Source organism: Equus caballus, chromosome 4 (genome assembly GCF_041296265.1).
Source record: "Equus caballus isolate H_3958 breed thoroughbred chromosome 4, TB-T2T, whole genome shotgun sequence".
Lineage (NCBI taxonomy): Eukaryota > Metazoa > Chordata > Mammalia > Perissodactyla > Equidae > Equus > Equus caballus.
The window spans coordinates 48,366,120-48,385,873 of record NC_091687.1 but is presented as its reverse complement, the minus strand read 5'-3'; the positions used below and the strand labels follow the sequence as shown (position 1 = coordinate 48,385,873).

Sequence of the window (19,754 nt, the reverse complement as noted above, 5' to 3'; positions counted from 1 at the left end):
CACTCAGACAGCTGGATAGAGACCTTAGAGACATTCAAACTAGTGAAGGTGCTAGTTACTGCAACAGACTAGGAGAGAGCTGATGAAGGCATACAACCACTATTTATTTAATCCTCACCGCAATTCTATGAGGTACAAATGATTATTATTCCCAGTTTACAAATGAGGAAACTAAGGCACAGAGATTATATAACCAATTCAAGGTCACAACTATTAAGTGTTGGGTAAGGATTTGCACCCAAATAACTCGGTTCCAAAATTCAAGCATTTTAACCACTGTTTTGCTACTGATCAGAACTAGAGTAAACACTATGAAAACCAAAAGTCTTAAAAAGGAAGGTTGGTTATCAATGTTAAATGCTGAAATGAGATAAAAAAAAAAACAACAGTACTTAGAAAATAAAAAGGCTATTAAACTTAGCAATTCAGAGTTCACCAGTGACTTCAACAAAAACAGTAATTTTTGGCCTTTGGAATAAACCACCAAAAACGTATTCAGCTTCCTCCAGGTTCAATCACCAAACACGTATTCAACTTCCTCAAGACCCAAAACACTATACAAAAGGTTACAACATCAATAAGTAGCTTCAAAATGCTTTAAAATTTGCAGTCTCAACATTTAAAAATTAACAAAAAAGTGTGAAAACTAACAAATTATGTTTTTAAATCAACAAAAGAATATGACATATTCTAGTAAAGCAAAATAATATTTTTATATTACGCTAATGCCAAAATGTAAAATAAAGAATTATTTTTAAATGACATAGTATCTCAGCAGATCTTTAAAATCATTTCAAGCGCAACTGCACATAGATCATCTTAAGGACAAAGACAATATGTGTTGCTTGCCTAAGTAATATACAAGATATTAGTTGGTTATTTCATAATAATACATCAAATAAGTTTTTTTCCAGACATAAATATCGCAACATATAAAAATTAAAATTTTTATTTGGCAAAAAGGAACATTAGCAAACAAAGCACACAAACACAAAAAAAAACCTGAAAGAAAATATCTACAACTTATACAAAGGTATGTGATAAATTCATTTTTAAAAAAAGGAAAAACACCTCAATAAAGAGGCACAGGATATAGAAAGACAATACACGGATGAGAAAATCTAGATGGTTAATCAATATATGAATAAATGCTCAACCTCATAGGCAGTCACAGAATACAAACAATATGCCAATTCCTGCCCACCAGATTGTCAAAAATCAATGTGATGACATCCTCACACATTGGTGTCTTTTGGGAAATGAAATAATACTAAAATATAAAATACGTATACACTTTGGCCTAGCAAACTCACTTTGGCATAAAAATCAAACAGAAAAAAATGAATTTCGATCAATAGAAGAATATTTCAGTAAATTATGGTACATTATGATATATTTTGTAGCTATTTAAAAGACTGGTTTAGCTCTATATTTATTGAAAAGTCCACTATGTATTTTCAAGTTAAAAAAAACCGGAAGTTTCAGAATAAAGCATATAATAGCCTTAAAAGGGAGAGACAGAGGGAGGAGGCCAGTCAATGGGCCCTTAATATTTTATCTGTACTTAGAAGAAAGAAGTATCATACACTAAACTGCAATGTCTGTTACCTCAAGGGGCAGGGTTTAGAGGAAGTAGGGAGAAAAGAACATTCCTCTATACACGTTATTTAAATTATTACAAGCAACATATACTGCTTTGGTACTTAAAAAATCAATCTGATAAATTAATAAGTGTGTTCTAATCCAGTAGGTCATTAATTATCTTAAACATAAAAGGCTATCTGTACATGCCGAAACACTTGTTTTACTGATGGCTTTTATTTTTTTTCCAGAATAAATGTGTATATTTATTTTCTTCATGAACATTTTAAAGTTTTGTAATTGTTATTTTTAACTATGTTTTTAGCAAATAGTAATAGTTGTGAAAATACCATCTTATAAAATGTCTTTTTATATCTCATTTATGTAACGTGACAGTCCAAAAACACAATCACAAATTGTGCTCTTTCAGGTCAAACAATTCTCCATCAATTTCTGCTTAAATCTACCTATTCCCATAAAAGAACATCTCATCTTTCTGGTTATCTTCCTACAGCCTCTTTTCTCTTCTGAAATGCCTTGCTCCATGCTTCCCTACTTGAGTAACCCTACCCATTCTTCACAGCCCTGTTGGTTTTACTGGCTACCAATCATTTTTTACAATTATCTTACTGGGTAAGCCTATACTGAGAGTTACCATTATGGGAAATTTCTGGGGAAACAGGTTATTTCTGTTTAACAAATTTCTGTGGCTTTCTGGTCAAGATGATGACCAGAGAGAGAAAGAGGAAGAAAGAAAGAGAAAAAAAAAGATAGTTGCTCTTCAGGGCACACTTTAATTATATCACTAACAAAGCCCTTAAGTTACTTTAGTTGAACGCATGGGAAGACATATCCACACTGCATATTGTCCTTATTAGTTCTTTTGATCTAGATAACAGTTGTTTGCAAGGAATTAAATCGGGTAAAATGAAGATAAAGACTTACTGAACTCAATGGAAACCCTTCTATTTTGAGAAAGGTGGAAGAAAAGGAAGAAAAAAGCAGCAGAGTTAATGTTTGTTAGGAAACTAAATCTAATATACACTTACAGAATTCATAAAGAGCAGTAAAGTCTGCCTCTGAAAACTTAGGCAGTTGGGTAAAAAGGAACTGATAGCATACTGATTGAGAAATTCCAAGTAAAATCTCCACTCCTTTAACTGAAATTGCACCTTTTATGAATACTCCTATAATCCTGAGGGTTAGGGGGAATCAAAGTAGTGTTTAGTCAAACACTATCTGATGTATTTTTTTAAGTGAGATACTAAGATATATGCATGTGCAAAATCAGTGAGATACTAAGGTACATGCATGTGCAAAATAAATTCTTATGTTTTTTGTTTTTGTTTTTTAAGTAACTGTGTGGTCCTACCCAGGCATTACATATCAACACAAAGTGAAAATCCAATGCTGCAAAAGTCTTACAAACTATATTTTGGCAAGTTACTTTTTCTTTCTTGGCCTGTTTTCATAGGTGCAAATACGTTTTATACTAGTTTTATGAGCAGTACCCTTATGACTTTATTCCCAAAAGAGAAGTATCCTCTCTCCCCTGAAAGTTAACAGGCATTGATCTTTGAGACCATTGAGTCTATTCGTACTATTGCCTTGTATAATCAGCTCTAGTAATATACATCCTTAGTGACAATCAAAAGTAGGACACTTTCTGGGTTACATGTAACAGGTGAGGTCTATGTATTTGCCAAATAAAGCTTTCCTGACTTATCGACATGTCATTTATGATCAAGCACTACTGGGAAGAGAAAAGAAGAGGAAAACAATGGAGAAAAAAATTAACTTTAAAGATCAAACAACATCATTTTGAAGATGTAATAGTACTAAATGATTTGTATATCACAGTTCACATACAATCTAAAGGGGGACAAGTCATGTTCTTAAAATATCTTATTTATTTATTTTGAAAATAGATTCCTATAATAGAATTCAGTGCTTGGTCACTCTTCCCCGGCATTCCTATCCTAACTTTGGTTTCTTCCTAATGAAAAAAAGGAGTCAGCAAAACAAAATGCCACCATTAAATCATTTTGCAACATTTTGTGTCAAAAATGTAATGGGAAATGCACACATCAAGGGAAAGGTTACTGTTCTTCCAGAACATCTTTTCACTTGGTTCATGGCTCATCCTTCTCCATAACTGTGCAGGCACTACTGATGGCTTTCTCCCTTGGTTTAATGTGGCATTTGAAGGATTACGGCATTTTCAGGAAACCACAGTGCAGTGATTTTAGTAGTTATCTGGCTGAAAGTGATACTGTGATTTAGAATAACTGTGCTGTTTACGTGCAATGGTAAAAGTCAGCTACCAAGTCATCTCACAAAGTCAACCTTATTTTTATTATGTATTTTCTTAATTATATATGACGTCCATCTAGAAAGTGAGACCAGAAGTAGAGGAAACTCCTTTGAAATAGGAGCCTGCTGTATACAGGTATACTATATTTAGCTTCAAATCCTATTAAATGCACTGTAATAGGAAAAGCTAATTCAGGAATTGATAACCTTAACTTATTCTGGTTTAGGAGAAACGTAATTGCTCCTTGAAATTTTTTCACAGAAAGGATTAAAATGAAGAATTAAAAGAAAAATTATTAGGAAATAAATCGAAAAGAAACTGTACATCATACATGTGAAACAATTAGAAACTATAAAGCAAGAGTAAATATGAGAAATGCAACAAATACTCAGATAACATATCCTTTTTATCTACAAATATATTTTAGCTTACTTAAAAGCTCAATCTATATTATTTTATAGCATTAAGAAGAAAAGGAACTTTTCAGACTAAAAGAAAACATTTACTATTATAAACCATTCCTCACAAACCTATGTCTCAATTAGTAAAAAATGAAAAGTAGTTGCCTTATAATTAACTCACATATTTTGTAGGCTATGATCTAATAAAATATGTAACCGAAATCAAAACTGGAAAAATATTATGGGCTAATATAATTAAAAACAGCACTATTGGTGGGAGGTTTATGCTATAAGTTATTCAGAATTCCTTACACCTGGATATTTTTCATTTCTGAATTTTTCTCTTCTTCATTCCTATAGTACTATAAAATCTTAGAATGTGAAAATTAAAGGGGATTTTCAAATCAATCTAACACATTGTTCATTGTGAGCTAATGTGAATCACTGTGAATGAGCAAACTGGTTCCCAAAGAAGTTATCTGCATTCCTCATGGTGCCGTAGCCTCTTGCTGGCAGAGTCTTACCTAAAATTCCAGCCTCTCAATTTTAGCCCTATGCCCTCCCCACCATTTTTCCTGGTTATTCATTAAGCTTTCAAGTGAGGCTCGTTTTTTGAGCCTGTTAAGATAAATATTAAATGTGCTACCACAGGCCAAAATAATAAAAGGGAGACTGTCCCTTAATAAGCAAGACAATTATCATCCTGCTTTTCCTAATTAACAACCTCTCCATATATGTCAATAATATTAAGTGGAAAATTAAGAGATATACTAACGATGCATACCACATCTAGAGAATGAGTGAATAGGGTGAAATGAGGGGAAAAATGAGGTTTGATAGCATCTCTTCTGTATCCTTACTCATAAAATAGAAATGGGAAAGTATTTCTGTTTAAATACCAGTGTTAACTAAAATACACATACACACACAAACACACACACACAAACACACATTTTAATACCCAAACAAGATCACTCTAAGGCTATGTAATTCTGAAGTTATGTATTTCTGAGATTTAAGTATCAGTTTCAGGTACGCTGAAGAAAGAATCAACCTAATGATGCAAACCTCCTCAACTGAGAACAAACTGACATTTATTTTATGAAGATTCTGAAATGACAATGTTCTCGCCAAGCATACTAAATTTCAAAGGACTGCAATTGTTTGTCCATGATCTTGTACTGTTCCACTCATTTAAATGACCCTTATTCTCCCCACAAAACACAAGACCTCAGATCATAAGTAATCAAGATGCTGACTACATGCAAGGTATATCTGTTTTCCAAATTTAATTCCCAAAATGCAAATATACTGCACTTGTGATCTTTTTTCTTTTTTTGCACAACTAGTAGTTAATACAAATACTTACCTCATTAAAATTTCACATCATTGTGCCTGTATATTCAGAGATTTGAGCCTATAATTAGAGCAATGATGTGTGTTGTTGTTCACAGACAAGACAGAGGGACTACCAAAGCATCTAGTAAATAGACGACCACAATTAAAAGGACTACCGACCAAAAAAGTGAAAATATAGACGGCATCACAGATTTTCACAAACACTTCAGTTAATATATATGGCACTAAATGTATGTATTATATGTATGAATTAAATATGTACACATGCCATTTTAATATGTGTATATATATAACATAAATACAAACATATTATATTCATACACCCTTTAGATATTAACATATCTTAAAATTATCTGAAAGAGACGTAATCTTGCCCCCCCAAAAAGACAAAGTGTATCTCCTTAAAAACAACTATCCCAGAGACAAACTTCTACAAAGGTCAGTTTCATTATCAGTGCTATGATCCTCATTTAGTGTAAAATATAAATAAAAAATAATTCAATAACATCTAAAGTTAAAAAGGAAAGTAGTACATTTTAATAAATCTTTTTAATATCAAAGATTATCAAATAGCATAGTTAGAATAAAGATTATAGCACTGAAGTCTCAAAGAACATCAAATATAGTCTTGAAAACCATAAAATAAGAAAACAAAACATCAGATATGATCTTGAAAGGGATGTCATCATTTCGCCTACAACAAATAACATTTATCAAAGGCAAGTTTTATCCCAAGGGAGCTAAAATGTAAATTATGTTGAGGCTGCATAGGGTTAAGAGCATAGGCTCTGGAGCCAGACAGCCTGAATTTGAGTATCAGTTCCACTGCTTTCTAGCTATGGAACTTTTGGGAAGCTACTTAAGCTCTCTATGCCTTAGTTTCCTCATCAATTCAATGGGGATAATACTACTACTTACCTCATAGGGTAGTTGTAAGCATTAAATCATTTAATATGCATATCTAAGGCATCTGGTACATTCTAAGCACTACATAAGTGTTTTATTACAACTGTTGTTGTTTGTATATAGGGAGCATTTACAATTCCCTAACTACTGTGCCAAGCCCTTTACTTGTATTTACCTATTCAATCCTCCAACAAGTTATTGACTATTACTATGTTACAGATAAGGAAACAAAGCCACACGAAAGATAAAGGCAGAATTCACAAATAACAGAAACAGGTTTCAAACCCAGTTGAATGGATATATATCCTCACACTTAATCATTCATTAAACAATACTATCTCCTAAATTATAGAAAGGCTTTAAAATTTAATAAAATTTAGGCTTTCACATAAATCTAGCAGGCTTCTTTTTAAAATATCCAATGTTAAAAACATCGAGCTGAAGAAGGAATAAAATGGGAAAATTTTTTCATGTTTCAAGATTCGCTTTAGTATTTCTTTAATTGGAAGCTCCTTTTTTAAAGAAAAAGTATTCAATGATACTTGTTAAAGATGGTAAGGCAGACTTTATATATGACCATCATGATAGATCTAAAGACCGCTGCAATGGGATTTTACAGTGGGGGAGAGAGATTGGCTCAACTCTGAAGACAGCATGGGTAAGTGGGAAGTTACAGCCAAGGAACAGGGTGGGGATGAGCGGATAGAAAATTACGAAGAGGAAAGAACATCAGAGGTAAGGGGGTTCTGGCTAAACCAACCTAACAAGATTCCTGCTTAAGACAGGCCAGGGTGATCAGACCTCACCTGGGGAGTGGTGGAGGATGAGCAGCCTGATCAGATACGGAGGGTGATCAGATATCAAGGGTGGAGGGTTCTGGTTAAATTGACTTAGTAGGGTTCTTGTTAAAACTGGATTTTACAAGGAAGTGCACAGATAAGCCTAGGAGAAAGTTCGGGAACCTCACTAAAGTCTGGTCCAGGAAAGAATCTTTGCTGCCTTTAGTGCACCAAAAAAAATTTTTTGAAAAATAATCTAATTTATACATAAGCAGAAACATGTATAATAGTAATACTAAGATGAAAGAAGTTAGTCATGAAAGGAATAGGATATGAGGAACCAGTGACAAGGGAACATTTGCAGTGGTTGCTTAGGGCTGAGAGTGGGAGCTAGGACTGACAGGAAACAGGCACAGCACTTTTTGAAGTGACGGAAAAACTCTAAAATTGGATTGTAGTGATGGCTGAACAACTCTTACAAATTTACTAAAATCACTACACTCTACACTTATAATGGCTGAATTTTTATCATATGAAAATTAGATCACAATATAGTTTTTTTTAACAAAAAATTCCTATTTATCAAAGGAATTAGGCATTTTGAATCGACTTATTTTCTACTGCTTTTTAGCTAAATCAGAAGGCAACAAGCAAACTGCTTCCACTCTAAGAGACTTAATCAAGAAAAATAATCACACTCCACATAGTTACAGAGTAGCCTAGAAAGAGATTCTACTGAGAGTATGTTTATAGGAGAGCCTATGACAAAATGTAAACATGCAGCATGGATTTGGGAACTTGGAAGAATATCAGAAATAGTGTTTTAGACCTCAGAGATGATATAGCCTAAGGTCCTCTGCTAAAATAGAAAACTGAGATCCATAGCGATTAAGTGATCTGCCTAAAATTAAAGAACTGGCAAGTGATAAGCATGGACTAGCTGAGATCGCCTAACTCTAAGTACCTCATTTAAGTGGAATCATACAATATCTGTCCTTGTGTGACTGGCTTATTTCACTCGGCGTAAGGTATTCAAGGTTCATCCATGTTATAGCATGTGTCAGAATTTCTTTCTTTTTAAAGGCTGAATAATATTCCACTGTATGTATATACCACGTTTTGTTTATCCATCCATCCATCAATAGACACGTGGAGTACTTCCACCTTTTGGCTACTGTCAATAATGCTGCTATGAATGTGGATGAACAATATCTCTTCAAGTCCCTCCTTGTTTCAATTCTTTTTGGTATAAACCCAGAAGTGGAATTTCTGGGTCATATGATAATTCCATTTTTAATTTTTTGAGGAATCGACATACTGTTTTTCATACTAGATGCACCATTTTATATTCTGACAGTGCACATGGGTTCCAATTTCTCCACATCCTCACCAACATTTGTTATTTTCTGTTCTTTTTATAATACTCATTCTAATAGTTTTAAAATGGTGTCTCATCGTGGTTTTGATCTGAACTTCCCTAATGATTATGTAGGGTGTCTTTTCATGTGGTCATCAGCCATTTGTATATCTTCTTTAGAGAAATGTCTATTCAAGTCCTTCACTCATTTTTAATCAGGTTTTTTGTTGTTGCTGATGATGAGTTTTAGTTAGTTAGTTTTAGTTGATACCAAACCCTTATGAGATATATGACCTGCAAATATTCTCTCCCATTTTGCGGGTTGCCTTCTCACTCTGTTGATAGTGTCCCTTGAGACAAAAAAGTTTTAATTTTGAATGAAGTCCAACTTATCTATTTTTGTTGTTGTTGTTGCTGTCTGTACTTTTTTTCATTTCATATCCAGTCTTTCTTTTTTTTAATGAAAATAGACAAGCTGTTTCTAACACTTATAAGAAAATGCAAAGGATCTGGAAAAAGAAAAGAGCTTACCACAAGGTTTCAATAATCAAGACAATTGGTACTAGAATAGGAATAAATACATAGCTTAATGGAATAGAATACAAAGTTCAGAAATAGACCCACATTTAAAAAGTCAACTGATTTTTAACTGTGGCACCAAAACAACTTAATGTGGACAGATAAGTATTTTCAACAAATGGTGCTGGAAAACTGAAAACCCACATGGGATAAACAAACCTTTCTTCACTCTACCTGAGACCACAAACAAAAATTAATTTCAGATGGATCACATATCTCAACATAAAAGTCAAAATTATAAAGCTTCTAGAAGAAAACAAAGAATATCATCTTTGTGACCTAGACCTAGGCAAAGAATTCTTAAGTAGGAGACAAAAGCAATAATCATAAAAGAAAACGTTGCTACACTGGACTTCAGCAAAATTAGTAACTTCTGTTCTTTAAATGACACCACTAAGAAAATGAATAGGCAAGCCACAGATAAGGAGAATATGTTTAAAAACCATATATTTGTAAAAATACTTACATCCAGAATATATTACAAACTCCTATAACTCAATACTAAACAAACAACTCAATTTTTTAAAACATGGGCAAAAGAAATAGTTCACAAAGGAAGATATACAAATAAACCAATGAACGCATGAAAATGTGCTGAACGTCATTACACATCGGGGTAATGGCAAATTAAAACCAAAGTGGGGGGATTCCCTCACACATCTATCAAAATAGCTGACACCAAAAAAAAACTAAACATGCGATTTATATGAAATTCTTCAAGAGTCAAAACTAACTACCGTGAAAAACAGAAAAGTGGTTGCCTTTCAAAGAAGGTCTGACTGGGAAAGGGCACAGCTTTTTGGGAGCAATAAAAATATTCTATTTCTTGATAAAAATCAGTGACATACGTGTGCATGCTTTTGTTAAAATTCACCAATTTATTCACTTAACATTTATGCATTCCATTTTATGTAACTTTTACCACACACACACACACACACAACTACTGAACTCAGTAGAGTTACTTTTTGCAGTGGTTTGGGTTGGTAATTCTGAAACTACTTCTTACATATTCTAAGAAGCTTGAGCAAATAGGTATAGATATTGCCCCGAAATCCAAAAGTTAGAGAACTATTGGACAAGATAGCTTATAAATAAATTTTAATAAATAAATGAAAACAATATTTCCATGAAACTGTTTCAGCTTGTTCATCATTACTTCAGAATTTACAACTTTAGGAAAGTTGAACTATTGTTTATGTAGTTTACAGTCTGGATTTAAAAACACTAAAACAAAGCACATATGATTAGGTTTCTATTTAGGGACAGCCATTTTCTCACTTGACTTTTAATTTTTTGTTGTCTACATCCAAATTATTAACATTGTATTTCCTCAAAATATCTATTTTAAAAAACATATCATCAAGGATGATATATTATAAAACTTTAAATGCTTGTAATATTTGCTCTTTTTTTCCTACTTATCTTTTATGAAAAGGATAGAAAAATATCTTTGTTAATCAATGCTCAGGCTGACTTCTTTATAAATTCTAACATGATTCATAAATTAAATACTGGCATTCTCATAGGTTTACCTCTGGTACTAAGCTGCTTCAATTAAGTGGCTCTTTTAAAGTTAATGCAATTAAACAACAGGTTTGCAAAAACAGTAAATTAAACTTTCAAAACTAAAGGAGACCTTAAGGTGTTTTCTTTTTTAAAGGTATCAAAAACCTCAAACATCAACTGTGTACTAAACAAAATGGAAATTTATAAATATTTTCTCAAAATAGGGACATAAATATGTTAAACACCCCAGAATGTGGCAGAAACAGGTATTCACAATTTTATTGAATTTTAATTTTACTTAAGAATTAGATGATGTTATTGTTTGGTAATCATATCAGAATTTCCTTGAAAAGTAGCTGTTTCTACAACAGTTATAAAAAAATAAAGTATATGTAAAAAAGAAAAGGAACAGTTAAAAACTAAGAAAAAGTTTCAGAGAGGTCATAATTATACTCTTTGTTTAAATTTTCAAATAATTCCTAATGCTTCCTCGATGTGGATTTAGAATGCCAGACTTTTCTTCCCTTTTGATGTGTTAAGGGAAGCAACCCTGTTAAGACAGGCAGATTTCTTCAGGCTACGAGTTACAGAAAGTCCATATGTCTTCTAAGACATCTTGATATGCTACTTTATCTTTGCCTTTTATATTACATTTAACATAAAAATTAGAAAGCTTTAATAACTTGCGAATGATTCCTTAAGGCAACATCCTATGAAGTGTGTAAGCCACTAACCACCACGGGGGAGCTCTTTGTTCAGTCACTTGGAGCAAGAACACAGAACTATACAAGAAGTACAACAGACCTTGCCTTCAAGATGGTTATACTTTCAAGGGAGAAAAGCCAAGTAAAACATATATCAGAGATAAGAGCAGCCACCCTTGAAGAAAGAGTTATATTACACAGCCTGTCAGGGTGACCTAAGAGGACACATTTTACCATACATAACTGAAAGAAATACTAGAAATTCGAGCTTTGGAAACAATCCTTTAGAATACAGTAGAACACAGCCTCCATACTAGTTAGAACAGAAAAGATAATTAAAAATTAAAAATCTGAATGATCAAGGAGACTAATATTTGAAATAAAAATCTTATAAATATGAATTCTTCCTGGTACACCTAATAACTTGTGATTCAATCAAATTTAGTGTTGGGGGAAGCAATCGGAAGCCAGATATTTAAAATGTGAAATAAATAAAAGTACCAACAACATTGTTAAGAGACCAAATAGACATCCTCATTTTGTAACCAAAATGGTTCAATACCTATGTAATTCGTCATATACTCAAATAAAGAGGAGAATATAGCAAGCACTTAATAGTGTAGACTTAGCTATAAAAATAAAATAGCTTCATAGATCATTTCCTACCCTCAATGTTTCTGAGTAATGGCCACAACATTGAGTTTACACAATTAAGAAAAAATTTGAGGTCTAAAAGTTTGGTATTATTCCTAATTTGATAGCTTGATAAAGACTTACAGAGAAGAAAGGTCCACCTACCTCTAAAATCTATCTTTTGAAAATCAAATATGTTCAAGGAGAGGAATCATTTCATTCCTACTTTTACACAGATGCATCAACTAACTAATCTCCAATCTATGGTTCCTATTTCCTTACCTACTACACAGAAAAAATTCATCCACTATTCTTTAGGGACATAAAAGCAATCCTCCTTTGTTACGCTTTTTAAACATCTTCATCAAATACTTATATTTCGTAACCAATTTGTTTTAGGAATAAATTATAATAGTGAAAGTTATTATTAATTCAGAGAAGAATAATCAGTCATTACTTATGTAGTCATTCATTTATAAAGCATTTATTGAGTATTAAATGTGCCAGGAATGGTGTAAACAAAAACAAATAAGATATCACTAAGTGGGGCCATAATTACTCCCAACAAAAAATGTTCATCACAAAGAGATAAATACCTAAAAAAAAAAAGACCTCACAATTCCAAGACAGTTTCACTTTGGCTTAGCATTTAACTGTACTAAATAACATAAAGGAATATATTTTTAATTGGAAACTTCCAAGGTAATTTTTAATTAAATTTAAAAAGTAGATGGCAAAAAAGAAAGCACTATTTTTTAAAAAACCCATAAGAAGGGGCTGGCCCCGTGGCCGAGTGATTAAGTTTGCGCACTCCGCTGCAGGCGGCCCAGTATTTCGTTGGTTCAAATCCTGGGTGCAGACATAGCACTGCTCATCAAACCACGCTGAGGCAGCATCCCACACACCACAACTAGAAGGACCCACAACGAAGAATATACAACTATGTACGGGGGGTGCTTTGGGGAGAAAAAGGAAAAAAACGAAATCTTTAAAAAAAAAAACCCATAAGATACTGTAAACCATCTTTCTCTTTAAGACCTTAATAATTTTCGTATTTCCCATGTCTAGGAGAAATAGTTCACCCTAATCATTTTAGAGAACGTGTTTCAAGAAATTCAAATTTTTGTCCTCCATATTCTAGAAGCAATATACACAAAAACAGTACATGCACATTCTCTGAAAGGTAAAAAATAAGCATTTATTATTACTGGAACATACTGACCAATTGGAACCCGTATTTCAGAGCCCACATATATATATCCTTTGTATTAATAAATAATACCACTACTCTACTATTTTACACAGAAAAGAATTTACTATCCATTCAGCAATTATTCACAAAGTCCCTAAGGGAGCACAGTATGATTTTGATCATGAATAATACAAGGAACAACTGAGACAGAAGTGCTGAATTACTCGGCACAGACCTGAGAAAAACTTAGAGGCAAAACAGAAAACAACAGCTGGAACCTACTATTACAGTTAACTGATAAACTGAACGCAATTTCCCAATGACATTAAAAAATTATACATGTAAGTTCACATATACACATATATAAATAAAGGAAAATAATTAAGAAAGAATTCACACAGCCTGAATTACATAGGGAAGTGTGGTTTCAAAGTCAAGGCTGCTAAACAGCAGGTTCTAGTGAGTCAAGCGCATCGGTGCAAAGGAACTTGAGAAAATAAAGGCAATACATTCAGTAGAAGATGATCAATTAAATTATGACCCAGGAAGTCTAATTTTATAAGAGAACCCAATAGACATACATAATAGGTATAATGTGTCTCTGACCAAGCACTGAAATATATCTTTAGGGAAAATGAAGTCCAATTTAAAATGTCTTAAAATTAAAGTTAAAAAAAACAGCATGTGTACATAATATCTAAGATGCAACTTAATCATAAAAGTGTGGACTTTTTGGGGGGATCTGCAAAGAACAATGGTGTCAATTACAAAATAAAAGAGATGTTAGGGGAAATGGCAGATATTAGCTTTTAAGATCACCTTTTTAAACATATGAAATTCTATGTAAAATAAATTCTTTAATCCAAGTGCAACAGTGCTTAAATTGAATGTGTATATATATTTTTTATAGAACATTCACACATAACCATAAAACACTTTATGGCATTGCTTTATAGTCAGTTTATTTTGTCCTCAAAAACATTAATATATAATATTTATAAAACATTTAAACTCCCTCTTCATTACCTCTTTAAAACCTTTGCAGAAAATCTGTGATGTTTTCTTCTTAAAAAGGCAAAACCAAGGAAGAAGACTTTGTATATCCATCATTTCTAGAGTAACAAAAATATCTTTACCTTCCAGAAGACTTTCACAAAATCCCACACATTGGTATGTTATAATAATGCAATTAGGAATGAAAGTTTTATAACAGAAACTAATTAAATAAATGAGAAGGCTAATATTCAAAAATCTTATCAAGAATTGAAGAAAGATGGCACCTATTTTTTTTAAAGACAACTAAAATATGATGTGTTGGAGATGCTCTTGTTATAAAGTGTGTTTTAAGATAAAAATTGTTATTTCCTAAGTCCTTTCATTCAAATACATGACTAAATAAACAAAATAAGTAAATAAAAACTTAGTAAAAACGTATAGTTGCTATAGCAAAAAAGCCTGAATCAAGCCACTATCTTAGAGAAAAGAAATGAGGGTGGATATTTATATAGGTTCATATAATTAAAAAGAGGTTAACCAGCTCTCTAAGTTTTTAATTACTGTTTCAAATTGATCATGCCCCACAATGCCACCCTCAAGTCCAAGAGAATTTCTTATATATTGAACTTTTGTTCATTATGTAAGATTGCTCTTATGCTTTTTTCTTTTTGTTTGTTTATTTTTATTGCATTAAGCACTCCATTATGTTATTTTTATGCTTGGGATTTGTTTTTTTACATAACTCAGAAAATTTTATTGTGGTCAGAAATTATTCATGTCTATCTTCTGATACTGGACCTATTTTATCCTAAATTTAAATGAGTTTAACCTCCAGGAGAGTGCTCACGATTTTCTACACAAACTACTTCAAAAAACACTGGCCAAATATACAAACTTTCTTAACTTTGTTGAAGCACTCTGTATTTCTTCACTGGAATTTTTATTTTCTCCTTATATTCTTCAATGACTGTGTAAAAAAAAACTCACAAATTTAAAACTATATGCCTTTATTTGAGCAATTAAAACAAATAGAAATTATATTTTTAATGACAAATAGATGACATCATTTTGGAAGTAAATGTTTAAAATTACATAACAATATTTTATCAACTTATTCTTTTTGAAACATTTAATTTCTGTGCTCTCAGTTAATTTAATAGGACTTTATCATAAGACAATTTTTGAAAGAAATCAGAAAGGGTTCCCTTAACATACTGAAATGTTCCTTGTGTCACTGTCCTTTGAGAGAGTGATCCCTCTTTTAGACGAGGTCTCCTTTTGTTCACCCACCCACTCCTCCATCTCACCCAGCGTTTTGAGCAATTTCTTCATCTCAGCAAAGAGGAAAATGGCTAAAATGAGTAGTGTCTGGACCCTCAGGAATAGCCACTGTACAACATCAGCTGAGATTCCTGGTTAGCATTATGTCTGATAAAACAAAAAAAGTACCAAAACAAAACAAAGAAACAAAGAAGAAAACAAACAAAAAACAAACCAAAATAATCTATCTAGGCCATCTTTTCACCTTTCTTTATTTCATAAGAGAGAAGCATTTAACACATTTGTTTTGATAAATGGTAAGGAAGTGCTAATGAAGCTCTCGTCCATAAAAAGTATCTGTCTTATTACTGCTAATAAACTTCAACTTTTATAATATGCCAGCAGAGCTTAGTAATTTTATTGTTTTATGACATAAAACATGATAATCTTAGTACAAAGTGTTTGGATCAAATTATTTTGGTGGCCTCTATATACAGAGCATCGTCAACTTCTCTTGCCAAGGGAAAATGAAATCTCTTGTGTTCAAAATCTAGATTATCACTCTTAATTACATCCAAATCCAGAGAATAACCATGTGCGGCAGGTGAATAAGTGGATGAAATCGGTTTCTGAAGTACTGCTTCCACTAACCAAGATTTTAAGAAAGGTCCTACACTGTGATTTTTTCCCCATTATATCTGTGATGAGAAAATGATGAAGATGGAATTTTAATCCCCTGAAGACAAGGTCTCAGGATCCAACTTACCTGACAAGATTTTCATTGTCTCCAGTTCCCTTGCAAGTTGCACATTCCGTTCGTAAGTCTTCAGCCTTGGGCTTCTTTTGTAACACAGACTGCCTTTGTCTTCTCTCTCTGGGAACTCTTTCCTGCCACACAAGGGAAAACAAAATCGAGATATGAGGAAAACAGAAATAATTTTAAGCAAGAAAGTTTCTCAAATTTTAGACTGTGTAAAAATGCTTAACTTATTCCAACCTCATGTTTTTCTTCCTCAGGAATGAAGCTTCGTTTTCGTCCTCGGGTTCTCTAAAAAAAAAAAAAAATCCACAAAAATATCTAATGTTTAATTAATAATAAAAATAAATTTTCTCTGTTAAATGTTACTGCTTTAAGTTAAGCACTTGGAAAATTAGTATTTCTAATTAATGCTGTATTGCTCTATTGCACTTTGTTACAATTTATGTCCCAGAAAATAAAAACATGACAAATTAAATACTTGTTACAGTGCTTTACTTTCAAATAACACAAGTATCTGATAGGAAAAATAAGTTCTCCAAAATTTGTTTGAAGGATTTTTTCAACACTTCATATATATCACACAATTATGACTTAGGCAGAGCATTTAAATTTTCATAACTTATCATATATGACTTCCACAGCTGAAATGCTAAACCTATACTCATACTACATCTATTGCATGCCCTTGTATGCATATGTGCATACACGTTTGAGTAACATAAACAAACAATTTTTAACAGCCATAAAAAAAATTGGGAAGAAACAATCTCAGATGGTCCCCAAATCCTAGTTGAAATAAAACTAACTAAATACAATATAAATGACTTATTTTAAACTTAAGATTTACAACCTATATTTCAGAACACGTTTACCATTTGAAAGACGACATCCAAATGTTTAAAATTAATATAAGTACAACAGTATTTGCAGCCAACATGTGAAAAGTCTTCACCCAGGTAGCACAGCCTCTGTAGACTTGATATCCCCATGTGCGTACCACTGCCCTTTAGAGACCGGAAGAGAAAGGAGGCAGCACTTCCACAAATTACTTTGTCTGACTGGTGATGGCAAAGAACATTCCCAAGTTAGAGTAGGTATTAAATCATTCTAAACAGAATTGCTGTCCTATATAAATACACTGATGTCTTCCCAAATTACTGTCATTTCAATTCTTCATGATATGGAGTCCCTTGTCATTTAACAACATGGCTAACTGCACAGTTTAATCTTCATCTGCATAACCAGGAGTTGACTAAACTAGTCATTCAAAAAAAGTAAGCTTATAGACTATGTATTCATTTATATTTGTACTGCCAATCAGTATGTTTTAATTACATTATGGAAGGAATTAGGAAGAAGAAGACTGTATCCAGGAAAAGGCTTTAAATGCAAGCCCTACATCTATTCTTACTTCCCAAGAACAGTACTGAGCCTTGCTCCTTAAAATATCCACCACGGCTCATAAGCACTGGCATCCCCTAGGAGTTGGGTAGAAATGTAGAATCTCATGCTCACCACAATATACTGAATTAGAATCTGCCTTTTAACAAGATGCCCAAGTCACACACACATTAAAGTATGAGAACATCAGTGCAGAAGAGTCCTTAATACTGACAACATTTATCCAAGTTCTAAGCTCTTTATATACTCATCTTTCCCTTCTGTGACATTCTTGTCCTTTATGCTTCAATTTCTGTCCCCCAACATAATTCATCCCAAAACTGGTCATATTCCCCTTTCTAGACCCAAATAAATTAATACAATACGTATTACATAAAGGCTCAATAAATTTGTTTAATGAAATAAATAATAAGTCGTTAGACTGAAACTCATAAATGATTACACTAGATAATACAAATAATAAAACTGACAAAGAGTAAGTTATTCTTCCCTTCTCTAATAATTCTATTTTTCAATTTGCATAATTTATGTATATAGGATATTTCAATAAGGTGATCGGAAATAATGACCTTTATTAACAGGAAAATATTCAAATTACTCATTTTAGTTCTATAAACACCTAAGAATGCTGAAAAGGCCTTCACACATTTCCATATTTCTCTTCATTCAACCCATCTTTTAGGTAATAAAGTAGCAAATGAATCATCTAGTTTTTGAATCATCTAATCATTGAATTAATTTTTGAAGTATATATATGAATGCTCCAAGATTTTGTTTTCAATTCTTTTGACTCTATACAGTTATTCACCATTTCTGATTAATAATTTAAATCTTCAAACATCTGGTATGATTCCATCAATTGGAAGTTTTTCATATCCATACTATAATTAGCATCATAAAGCATAATGTCAATTAGTGATCCTATCACACAGTGGCATGGTTACATTTCTCTATATTTATAAATTCCTTCTTATACAACTACGTATATTTTTTATTGAAGTGCTATTTTTAAAATGAATGAGTATATTTACAATTACCTAAAACAAGCATTTTAAATTAAATGCATTTATTACTAAATGGTAATTGTTGATGTATTCCTGCAGTAATTTTAAATAACTAAACATAAGCAACATAAACAATTTCCAGCCAGAAAAAGAAAGGTAACAACTCAACATGAAATAATAGCATCTTAAAGCTCTGAAAAAGCAGCCCCAGGAGGTGACTTGATGATCACACAGCAGGTAACTGACAAAAATAAAACTCAAATCCAGGTATCTCAACTCTCATTTTGGTGATTTTTCTTGCATGCCAAATCCAAAATTAATAATTTAATCCCAAATAGAGATGAGCAAAATTATCACGAGAAAGCAAATCTCTCACTCTCACTTGAATACTTAAATAAACTGTAACACTGTGATGCCTAAACGAAAAATTCTTATATTTCAAAACAAGTAAAGTAAACCAGAGAATTATACCCAACAGAAAGGAAACTTCAATATCTCAAGTTGACACTATATTCTACCCGTTTTGGTACCCTTACAATACAATGACTAGCATCATCCATTACCAAAGTAAACAACAGCAAGCTTCTTTAGTATTTATCACATCACTAACATTTCCAATGGAAAAAAACATAAGATTTAATCCAAACACAACTCTTGACAATACCAAGTCCTTCAACTAAGAAAATGTTAAGAGCTCTGGGTTTTTTTCTAGTTTGAATGAAGCAGCAGCAACTGAAAACATGACAACATAACTGCCTATGATTACAACAGACAAGATCTCTTAAACATGGTATCCCTGAATGAATCAGAAAACGTAAGGGGAGCTAAAAAGAGGGAGAAATGATTCGATAAATTTCAGTTTTCAAAGAACTTGCCCTAACTTAGATGGATAGAAGTATTCATAACCAAGTGGTCACTTCATGATATACACAGAGGCTGACACTATTTTAGAAACAAAATAAATAAGGCAGCAGGGTGAAAACAGCATGTGGAAGAAGGGATAATTTATTTAACAAGTA

General features: G+C 32.4%; 1 protein-coding gene across 7 annotated transcripts in view; it reads right to left on the bottom strand.

Moving 5' to 3' along the window:
* PHF14 (PHD finger protein 14) overlaps nucleotides 1-19,754 on the bottom strand; it is a 200,780-nt gene that overhangs the window by 92,233 nt on the left and 88,793 nt on the right. For 6 of the 7 annotated variants that reach the window (XR_011437823.1, XR_002807436.2, XR_011437822.1 and 3 more), the window contains exons 15-16: nucleotides 16,568-16,618; nucleotides 16,337-16,458 (exon numbers count right to left, since the gene is read on the bottom strand). Coding sequence is in view for 3 of the 7 variants with exons in the window: in XM_023639286.2 (XP_023495054.1) it covers nucleotides 16,337-16,458; nucleotides 16,568-16,618 (173 nt within the window). In the remaining 4 variants the exon portion in view is untranslated. Of the gene's footprint in view, nucleotides 1-14,968; nucleotides 15,739-16,336; nucleotides 16,459-16,567; nucleotides 16,619-19,754 lie in introns of those variants that run through there. The other variant, XM_023639289.2, reaches the window with a different exon arrangement.